At 32.4% G+C, this 11,662-nt stretch overlaps 1 protein-coding gene across 1 annotated transcript in view; it reads left to right on the top strand.

The window, feature by feature from the left end:
- The first annotated feature begins 553 nt into the window (after positions 1 to 553).
- Positions 554 to 11,662, top strand: part of LOC129217516 (uncharacterized) — a 47,023-nt gene continuing 35,914 nt past the window's right edge. The window contains exons 1-2 of the mRNA XM_054851831.1: positions 554 to 692; positions 7,348 to 7,441. Of these exons, the coding sequence (XP_054707806.1) occupies positions 7,348 to 7,441 (94 nt within the window). The 5' untranslated portion in view covers positions 554 to 692. The remainder of the gene's footprint in view (positions 693 to 7,347; positions 7,442 to 11,662) is intronic.

Below are 11,662 nucleotides of genomic sequence, written 5' to 3'. Positions count from 1 at the left end.
GTACTCTTGGGATTTGGGGGGGGGGGATGTTCCCAAGTTGCCCCCTCCCGTGGATCCGCGAATGTCGTCCTGCCTAGTCCCTATTGGATTAAGTTCATCGTCCGTCAACATAAAACCAGCGTTCATCCACTAACCCAGAATTAATATGCATGCCTATTTGTTCCGCGTCTAATCATTCATTTAGAACATCATATTCATTTCATGAGGTGGTATTCGGAACAGCGATGGATCCAGGATGAGCAGAAAATGAATCAGCTTCAGCTCGCTCATCCATGGAAAACCAATGGACAGCGACAAGGCAGCAACAATAACAAAAGGACGCCCCCGCCTAGTGCATTCGACATTTCTGACCGGATTGTAGCTGCACATCTCCGGGAAATGATGCCCAAAAGAACTGAGGAATCCATTTTGTCTGACCTAATAGCTGCGCCGGAAGTTGCCAGGTTCGCAGCTCTTACCACGAATTTTTCTTTGTTCGTGCCTTTTTGAATTATTTTGATTCCCCTCCCACCCCCAGAGAGAGGTGCATGTGTGACGAGATATCACTGGTGACACAGCTTGATCTGCTGTTGCACTGGACTGATGACTTAGCTTTCGGTTGATGGTTTTTCATCCTTGAACCATGATTTTCCATGAGTTTTTTGGCTTATAATCTTGCTTTAGTCGGTGGCGATTCAACTTCTTGAAATCAGGTAATAACTTCCAAATTTTTTAAAATTTTATTTCTTCAGCTTATACTTGTGCTTTATGCTTCTCTTAGCTTATGCTTAAATAAGGATTTCAGGGACTAAACTGATTAATATGAAGCATTTAATGTAATCAAGTACACTTTTCAGCATAATATATTTTTAAAAAATGTATTCATTTATTTCAGATAAATGTATTATTTTTAACCCAATTATCCGACTTGGATGTAAAGGCCGATTTTTCAATGCCCCCCCCCCCGTGCACTTGAGAGAAATGTTATCTTTTCAAAAACATGTTTTGGGGCATGTATTGAATTTGTTTGAATAACTTCTTAGAAACAGTTAATATTTTGGATTGCCACCACTTGTGAATACAATAGCTAAGTACCTTCTTATTATCGAAAACCAAGTTTCTTTACTCTGTCTATATCTTGTACAGGTAAAATATCAGATTTTACTTTAACAATAATAAATACAAAAACATGTTGATCAATTGTCATTTTCAACTGAAATGTGTCATTACATGCCCCCCCTCCCCCCAGAGACCCCCGTACCTCTCATTATTTTGACTCAATCGGTTTGATGGAGTCGGTTGCAGTGTGCGTGCACTTATGTATTTTATTGTTAACAACAAATAATAAACTAGAAGATGCTAGATCCTCTAGCAGAAAAACAAATTGACATGGCTTCGGCGACCTTCGAAAAAAGAATAACAAAATCTTTACTTCTGGTTAAAATTGCTGATATCTTTTCGGTAGGAACCCTGGTTGTTATTTGTGCTCAGGCCTCTACCACTCTAATCCCACTGCAAATGACAATTGCATATTCAGATTATCGGCACTTAATCGAGGTGAAACTTTACATACCAATTTTATCTTCCTTCTTCATGTCACGTCATCATATACCCTATTGTAATTGTCCTTTTTCTCATAACTCGCAACAAAAACATAATTTTAACATTTACATGGGTCTAGTTTTCAAATGCGCAGGCTGCTAATTTCGACCATGCATTCTTTGAAGCAAGTTGTTTGTTTAGATAACTACTATTATCTCTTCAAGTTTCCCCCATCTTTTATGAAACACCCTGTATTTTACTTAAAATTACAGTACTTATTGCACATTAAAAAAAAACTTAAAGAATTATTAAAGATTTCAGAAAAAGGAACTCATGTTGAAGAAATAGTTTCAGTAATTAAATTTAATTCTAGAATAAAAAAAAATTATTCATGTGAACGGCTATCAGAAAAGTTAGTTTTTTACTTCCTTTTACAAAAAAGGAAGTATTGTATTCGCGAAAAAATTTTCACTCAAAAATCGCCCTTAATTTCCATTTTGCTCACCCCCAAATGAATGTTGAGGTTTTTTTTCGATTCGACCACATGCGGAAAAGTGCCTAAGAATGTATAGACACGCGAAATATCCATTTTGACCATCACCGAGGTAATTACAACGACTTTTCTCGTGACGTCTGTATGTATGTGCGTATGTGCGTATGTGCGTATGTATCTCGCATAACTCAAAAATGGTATGTCCTAGAAAGTTGAAATTTGGTACATAGACTTGTAGTGGGGTCTAGTTGTGCACCTCCCCTTTTGGTTGCTTTCGGATGTTCCTAAGGGGGTCTTTTGCACCTTTTTGGGGGGAAATCATTGTTAATATCAATGCAAACTTAAGTGGTGTTACAATTTGGCGGACACTTGGCGATATATCGCCAGTCTTTTGGTCGCCAAGTTTTGTCGCCAACTTGGCGGAAAATTTGGCGATTTTTTTTTATCTGGTTTTAATTTGGCCATCGTTTTTAATATTTAGAGATTAAACTATTGAATCACATTAAAATTGCCAATAATGGGAAAATGACATTAAAATGGAGTAAAAGGAAGTCATGTGAGGCACACATCAGCTCGTTTGAAACGGTATAGATAATATTTATACAACATCTCATTATAAAGTTCAGTAAATGAAGTGAGGACGGCCGTACTGGCGAAACAAAACGCTTTACCTGCAAAGAGACTATTGTTGACTATTACCTGCCTCCACCGTTGTTTAGTCGGAGCGTCATTTGTGTTCCGTGTAAGATAGTGCTTGTATAGTTCGTTGCTTTTTAACTGAGAACAAAAAAATGAATGATCAAAAGATCAGTATAAAGTCTGTCCAAACCGTCCCTGGCAAGAAAAAGGAAGGTGGTGCAAATTTTACACTCGCCAGATCTCAATCCTCTAAACTTCCTCCTGTTCCCACGACTCAAACTCGCTTTGAATGGAAAGAGATTTGACCATGCTCCTGACAATCAATGAATCGCGACGAGGCTTTTAAACTCCTTCCTAAAAGACGACTTCTTGCAAAGTTTCCAGGACGTGTAAAACAGAGCTTAGGGGTGCATAGCTATATGAGGTGACTATTTCGAAGGACATTAAGGTAACTTTCGTTAGTATTTCATCTACGTTAGTGTTACAGGACTATTCATCGAACTTTATTGTACGATGATGAATTTCATTTGAATAGCAACGGACAGAAAAAAATATTTTAAAATCAATTTTAAATATTTTTTACAAACACTAATTTATAAAACTTTGATTTTTTTAACTGAGGATCAGTCCATTTGATTACTACATTATCGGAAAGAGATAACTTTTACTTTTGAGTTTAACACGTTTTAGAGGCATTTGAAAAATGAGGGTTTTCCAGGAATTCTATATGTATAATGGTAAATTTAAAAATTCAAAATTTTATTTAGCAGAACGTGGTCAGAAGACGATTTTAATTTAATTATGAAGCCACATTTTAATTTTTAGTTGCTACTTTGTCCATGATTTTTATTTTTTTGAAAACAAGAAAGCATCACGCTAAGCAAATCTTTTGGCACTACGTTGAAGGGATGCGTGCGGAGTGAGGTTTCGACCGGAATATTGTATAAATATTGCGCTTTTGTTTTCAAAAAAAAAAAAAAAAATAAAATTCCTGGATGAAGTGGCCCGATCATAATTTATAAATCTGGCGTTTTGAAAAAAATTCAAAAATTGAATTATTTTCTTTTAATACCGCTGTAGCAAGAAAAATAAAACATTTTTCCAAATGGTGCATATTGTCTTGAAGAGTAAATGTTTATCTTTCAAATAAAAAACCGCAACAAAATATCGTACACCATTCTAGAGATAAAACAGTTTGAAATTTTTGTCGAAAATCGCAAGTGAGAATTAGCGGCTATGTTTCCATCTTTGGTGGGCTGTATCTCGGGCCAGGATTTTTTTTTTTTGGGAAAAACAAAAATATGCTTGTAACTTAATTTTTTCTGTACTTTAACATATGTTACAATCAAAAATTTTCGAGGCTATGAAGGTATTTTTTTTTTGCCTGAATTGACATGGATTATGCCAGGTGATAAATAAGTAGGCCCATCATTCGGAGGAGTCAGGAGGGGTAATTGTTCACCTTGACTAAAAGAAACCAATTTATTTACATTATGTGTGAGCGTGATTTTTGTTGCTTTTCGATATAAAATGCATTGAGTAGACATAATCCCCCTTCCCCCCTTCAGAAAACCTTTAAAGGGCAGTCCTGTAAATAAAGAGGAGGATAAGAATTATCATTTCAAAAGAAATGGTGACCTTCCCGCCAAAGTTATGTCTTCATAGAAGAAGTATTTTCTCTCTTAAAACTTTGATAAGTATTTCGAAAAACTAAAAAATGTTTAAAAAAGTTAAAGAATATTTTAAAAAGTTCTTCATCGTAAATATGTTCAAGGATATTTCAAAAGGTTATTCATTTCGAATAATTTCTCTAAATTCTGCGAAACTATAAATTCGGATTTAAATTTTTTTTCTCATCAATTATAATAATAATAATACTAATGATAGTTATTATTATTATTATTACTATTATGATTAATATTATTATTATTTTAAACATTTTTTATTACTTAACTTTAAAATGTCGATATAACCATTACGTTGTTTGTGAAGCAAGATGATTTCAAGCAGTAAAATATGTTTGATTTATAAAACCTTCGAAATTGAAAACTATTTCTTGTGTCTCTTGCAGCATTAAAAGTAATAACTTTATGATCAGTTACAGTTTCATCGCTTAAAATATTAGAAAATAGAAATTGAACTAACTGTTGATACTTGATAGTATCGCCAACATTGTTCATACTAATTTGAAATCGAACTGAGACATGTATTCGAAACTGTTTCACGTTGCACTTCCTCCAAAGTTCGCGTAAAGGGCCTAAAAGCTAAAGAACCTAAAATTTAATTAGTTAAAGTTGTTTTTTAATATTTAATTCAATTGCTTAGAGCACATGGACAAAGCCAAAGACGGGGGGGGGGGGGGGGGGGGGGGGGCTGGATCTGGGCCTGGAGTTCACGTAGATCCCCTCTCTCTCATTAGTGTCATGAATGTGCTCCGAAGAAAAAAAATCTTACTAAATACAGAATTTTTTTATAAACTTCAATATCATTTTCATATAATATTGTTTTTTAAAAATGTTGTGCAAATGTTCTGAAAGTTTTATTTAAACCACGGATAATGAAGAAATTAAAGAAGAAGAAACGAAAAATATTTTTAAAGGTTTTGTTTTCAATAATTTTACATTTAAGATCTAATGAACGTAACTTTTATAACATGTAATGTGAATTTGAAAAGAAACGAGAGCCCTCAACCTTGGGTGTCCATGGGCATGTGCCCACTTTCTCCATGCAAAAATCAGGGCTTGTACATGGAGCAAATTGTGCCACTGTAAATGTGAACGGGACACATACGATATTTATTTCAAAAGGAGTAAGAAAGTGAGAGTCAGTACTCCGTTCAATGTACTTTTCCCTGGAAATTGACAAGTCCTACAGAGCAGAACCAATCGTGTTTAGTTGCTGTCTAAATGCAGAGCATCCTATTCACTCAATTTCCGGAATGTTTGGAGGAACTTTAAAGCAGGCTTCCTGTCCATTGTCCAGACGAGTAGAAAAAGTACCATTACACGTGGAATACTGAAACATATAATGAAGTCTGAAACTAAATAACTTTCTCTTAATGTTGCTGATACGCAGAGCCTTGATTAAATGCTAATGCATACGTGCATACGCAATTGCATGTTTTTGCTCCTTTTGACGTTAATGTATGTATTTGTATAAAAACGGCAAATTTTAAAAATAACTGCATTAGAGTGGTTCAGAAAAACTTTTTTCAGCTACTGTCCAGGACACCCGCTATTTTTCTTACACCTACTAATAGTATTATGCTGTAAAAGTTTTAGATTCTTACTCAAATTTTAAGAGGGTGCTCAATAACCCCCCCCCCCCTAACAATTTAACTTTAGCAGGTTCATTGAAAATGTCCCAAATATTTCATTTCTTCAACTGCTATTTTGTAAATAATTATTTTATTGCAATATATATGCATATTACTCGTATTTATTATAATATGTATGCAGCATTGTTTTTTTCAGTTCAATGTATTTTTTTAGCCCTCTCTCCCCATACGTATGAAGTTTGGGGGAGGGGGTTGAGCACCCACTTTCAGTTGAAATAGGAAGCTAACATTCTTCCAGTATATTACTATCCACAAATCTAAAAATATTGAGAGGTGTCCAGTTATCTAGGAGAAACTTTTTTTACATGTATTTTTGAACCACCTTAAGCTGAATATTACTGTGTTAATCAATCACTTACTTTTTTTTTTAATTTTTAAAATTTTTTAAAAGTAGGATTAAAAAAGCTTTTATTATTACTTCCTTTTACAAAAAAGGAAGTATTGTATTCGCGAAAAAATTTTCACTCAAAAATCGCCCTTAATTTCCATTTTGCTCACCCCCAAATGAATGTTGAGGTTTTTTTTCGATTCGACCACATGCGGAAAAGTGCCTAAGAATGTATAGACACGCGAAATATCCATTTTGACCATCACCGAGGTAATTACAACGACTTTTCTCGTGACGTCTGTATGTATGTGCGTATGTGTGTATGTGCGTATGTGCGTATGTGCGTATGTATCTCGCATAACTCAAAAATGGTATGTCCTAGAAAGTTGAAATTTGGTACATAGACTCGTAGTGGGGTCTAGTTGTGCACCTCCCCTTTTGCTTGCTTTCGGATGTTCCTAAGGGGGTCTTTTGCACCTTTTTGGGGGGAAATCATTGTTAATTTCGATGTAAACTCAAGTGGCGTTATAATTTGTCGGACACTTGGCGATATATCGCCAGTCTTTTGGTCGCCAAGTTTTGTCGCCAACTTGGCGACAAATTTGGCGGAGTTTTTTTTTTTTTTTTTGGTTTCAATTTGGCCATTGTTGGTGATATTTAGAGAATAAATATTGAATCACATTAAAATAGCGAATAATGGGGGAAATGACATTAAATTGGAGTAAAAGGAAGTCATGTGATTCACACATCAGCTCGTTTTTCATAAAGAACAAAAGCAAGCTTATGGAATCTTAAACTAGTTTTCCGACAAAAAGACATACGACAAAAGATTAGCTTTGGTCGAATGTCTTTCCGTCCATAAGCTCACTTCTTTAGCATTGAAAAAGGTGTTTTTTTTAACCCCGAAACACGTGTATGCAGTTCTCATCGATTTTGTGCGAATTAAAGTTGTCATATTTCCGATCACTTTTCTGCACAAAAGTATTTCTTTATTTCTCAATAATATGTTGGCTTTACATTATTTTACAGATGTCGATGGATACTGTATGGACGATAGGAATAATACTGGTGGCTTGTTTTACACCCGACATTTTATGTCAAGGTCGTGAAGATGGTTCCAAAGGTACAATTTTACTTATTGCTGCTTAAGAGTTTCAAAAAAAAAAAAAAAAAAAAAAATATTTCGGAAAATGTTTTTCTCTTGTTCGAAATCGTGACTTTCCGTTCTTCAATGTTGTATTTTAATATCTGTTTGAGCAACAGTTGTTGAATCGTGCAGCTTGAAACATTATTATTTTCTCCCTTTTTAGTGTCGTTTACATCTTTCGCTTTTGAGTACAGGATATTTATAAAACCTTGCACTGTTAAAGGAAAATCATTAAAATAAGCTACTTCAGATTTAAACATGATTATATTTTTATGCTTGGATCCTTTTCTCAAAAAGTTTTTTTCACAATTTTAATACACTTCAATGTGTGCACCTTTTGTAGTTATAAAGAGATTTGGACGATTTGCAACTTCGCGCCAGGGACTAGTGCATCCAGAATTTAGCTTTTTGAGGATGAGGGTTTAGGTCTTAACGACCTCTATATGGATGAAAATCTCATATTATTATTGGCAATATTTATTAAAACCAAAGGTTCTAGGGGGGGGGGCTGAACCTCAAAACCTCTCTTGCGGCACCTTTGTGAGATTTTCCTTTTATAGATGCTGTTTTCAGTTTTCGATTTTAGGGCATCAACATGCCGTTAGCTAATATTAAAATCATTAAGAGAAAAAACTTGCTGATATAAGGATAAAAATAATAAATGAAATATGTACAATTAATCTTAAATATTTTTTTAAATAAAATTTCTCTATCAGTGTAAGATTTTATAAATACCGTGTATATCTGTACAACGAACTCATCAGTCTATTGTTATCACTTTTTTGAGCAACTACATAGCCAGACTAGCGCCAACCCGGAAATTTGAGTCTTCCAAAATTATGTGGGGCGATTGAAAATAGAAATCCAGAAAAAGAAAACAAATGTACCAATAATATTAAAAATATCGTAATCTTTGGTTTTAGAATTCATCGTTTTGTATGAAACGTTTCATGGAGAATTTTTTTGTGTGAAATAAAATCGCACAAAATAAAAAAATAAAAATAAAAAATTCAGTTGACTTGTGTATTATATTAGGCAAAAGTCAAAATGGGTTAAATTAGATTAATGGTCCTTCTGAGAACTCAAAAAGTCATTTTATTTTAAGTATGCATATCGAAAAGACATCGGAAAAAAAGGAAACATGCTGCATCACAGGAGGCTGTGTTTGGATCGTACATTCGGATGTAATGTGTCACTATTTGTACTTAAGATGAATAAATAACTCGACATTTACTTTTAAAATAAATAATAAAAAAGTTTAAAAAAAAAAGAAAAATTTTAAGAAAAATTAAAAATGCGGAAAAAATAATAATAATAAAAATAAAAAATAAATAAATAAAATAAATAAAAAATTAAATTATTATAATTTTTAATGTGGCAGAAATAGGGAAGAAAAATAAGTTAATTGGGGAGGAAAAAAAAAACCTTCACTACCTGCTTTAAATTCAACGCGCGCTAACTGCGAGTAGTTTTCTTCGCAATAGCATTCCTCTCGCAATGAAAACACTTTTACAGTAAGAAGACCGCCACCTAGCTATGATTACTCGACTTAATATAAATTTAAAATAAAGTGTATAAGAGTCAAAATCATTTTGTGGACCCACAAAAGACTTTTATTAGATGTTTTTCATCCATAAGCTCACTTCTTTCGCATAGAAAAAGGAATTACTTGTAACCCCGAAATATGCCTGAAATTTCTTGCACGTTTGTGCATTTCAATGTTGCGCTATAGATCTTTTACTTTTCATCACAAATGTACCTTTTATTAGTAATGGTGAAAGCCAAACTAGTAAAAATTAGATTTATGGTTCCTCTCAGATGTCAACAAGCTTTCGTTGATTTTTGAACATGTTAACCCAAAATATATTTAAAAATAAAAAAAAAAGAAAAGAAAAGGAAAAAACATGCTACATATTACAGAATGCCAAGTTTTGGCATATACTGTACATTCTGAAAAATTCAGTCAATATTGTTGCTTAAAATGAACGAATGACTCGACATTTCTGAACAAAAAGCTTAAAACAAATAAACTAATTAATCAACATTAAAAATTTACAAAAAAAAAAAAAATACTGGAAATAATTAATGAAATTAAAAAGTTTTAAAGTACCAAGTTTTTCAAATAAACTAAAAAGTATAAGTTAATTTTTCTAAGCTTCATGTAGATTTAAAGCCTTATACAAATTCAGAATTTCTTACAGATTGTCTCCAAAATTTGAAAAATATGGGGCACACGGCAACAGACAGTTGATGCATTTAATATTAAACTAACAATTTTATCGCTCTACCAATAGTATAAACTGGGGTTGAGTTTTTTCATTAATAAACAACTTTTACACTTATAGTTATATATTGTACCTGCTCCCTATGATTTTCCTCTTCAAGCTTACAAGTTTTTTTTGATAGCAATTAAAAAAAAAAAAAAATCACAATCATAAAGATAGCGAAATAAATTCTGAAACTGTATAAGGATTTAAATCTACACTAAGCTTAGAAAAATTATTTTATACTTTTTATTTCATTTTAAAAACGTCGTACTTTGATTTTTTTTTATTTTATTAACCATTTTATACTTTTTAGTATTGTGTGTCTGAAATGTTTCATTTGATTTTACATGCTTCGATCAGATAATGACTGAGGCGGATAAATTGACGATGACGAAGTTCGGTAAATTTATTCTGTCGATAAAATAAGTTTAAACATTAAACTGCACCATAAATAACATTGTAAGCCCAAAAAACATTTTGCTTTATTTAAATTTGTATGTACAACATAAATTTAATGCAAGTAGAATATTTTTAATGTGGCAAAAAAAAAAAAAAAAAAAAAAATATCATGCATTTATTTCCCTGCAAATGAACTGGAAATACATAGACGATTACAAGAATATATCGGAGATGAGCTAAGCAGCAATAAAAACACATATCTTCCAGAAAGTTGTTGTTCAACCTAAAATCTCATTTACAGTTTCCAACATTTACAATGAAAGTTTGCCAAAAATTTGAAGTATCCCTTGGGCCTTTCTCCTGCTATGCACTCGACATTTGCAGACATTTAAAGTGCAAAAAAAAAAAAAAAAAAAAGTTTAGAAGGATGTTTATTCACGTTTTTTTGCAATTGGATCATAAATCAAGATTGATTCTAAAATTTCAAATGCAAAACAAAGCAATAACATTGTATTTTTTTCCTAGCAGCTAAATAGTACTTCAGTCCAACTATGCTACATTTTTTTAAGTACATTAATTAGCAAAATTGTAAATTTATTTAATTTGTGTTATGTACGGGACATACCCAATGTTATGCACGGGACATGTCTGAAAATTACTTTATCTCAGCTGTAAGAATTCAAAAGTTAAAATGATAGTGGGGTTTTCTAATGAAATAAACACTTATACTAACAATATTAGATACCATTTTAAGTGAAAGTTCAAGAGAAAGTATTTTACGTAATTAATTATATATACTTTAAATTGTTATAATGTAACCATTTGGATAATACGTTACTTCATGCTTAAAATCATTGAAATATCTCCTAAATCTTCGAACAGAAAGAGAAAACTACTGTGGTTTCTGCTATTGCAAAAAAACTTGGGGTTAGACATATATAAACTACCAGTGTAATGCCGTCAGTGATTAGGAGTCTAATAATTTAGTTCTCCAATTTTTTTTTCTACCCAGACATTGTATTTACCACATCAGAGACGAAAGATGATATTACAATTTGTAAAAGTGGTCAGACAATGAAATTATTATTGAGTTACATATCTGAAAGAAGCATATTCCATTTTTAAAAATGGAAACTCAAACTATTATCAGCTTTTAAAAGTTTTGCATGTTACGACTGGAAAATGTTTTCTTATGAATCTAACACAAGAAGATCAATGCAAATGCATGATGTAGGAAAACTTCTTTCTTCACCTAAAGCATAAAAAATAAATAAATAAATAAATAAATAAATAAATAAATAAATAAATAAATAAATAAAAAATAAAAATTTTCTGGAAGGAATCTTTTATCGCGACAATTCTCAAAACTAGGTATGCTCCGAACAATTGGTTGGTGTTCGGGGTATACTGCCTATTCGATAGACAAACCGAATATTCGGTTCGGTCGAATACTTTAGTATGCAGCAGTCAAATATTTAACAAATTCAAATATTTGACCATTGGAAAACTATAAAAACACATTGTTTTTTGG

Source organism: Uloborus diversus, chromosome 2 (genome assembly GCF_026930045.1).
Source record: "Uloborus diversus isolate 005 chromosome 2, Udiv.v.3.1, whole genome shotgun sequence".
Classification (NCBI taxonomy): domain Eukaryota; kingdom Metazoa; phylum Arthropoda; class Arachnida; order Araneae; family Uloboridae; genus Uloborus; species Uloborus diversus.
This window is presented reverse-complemented; position numbering and strand designations above follow the sequence as displayed.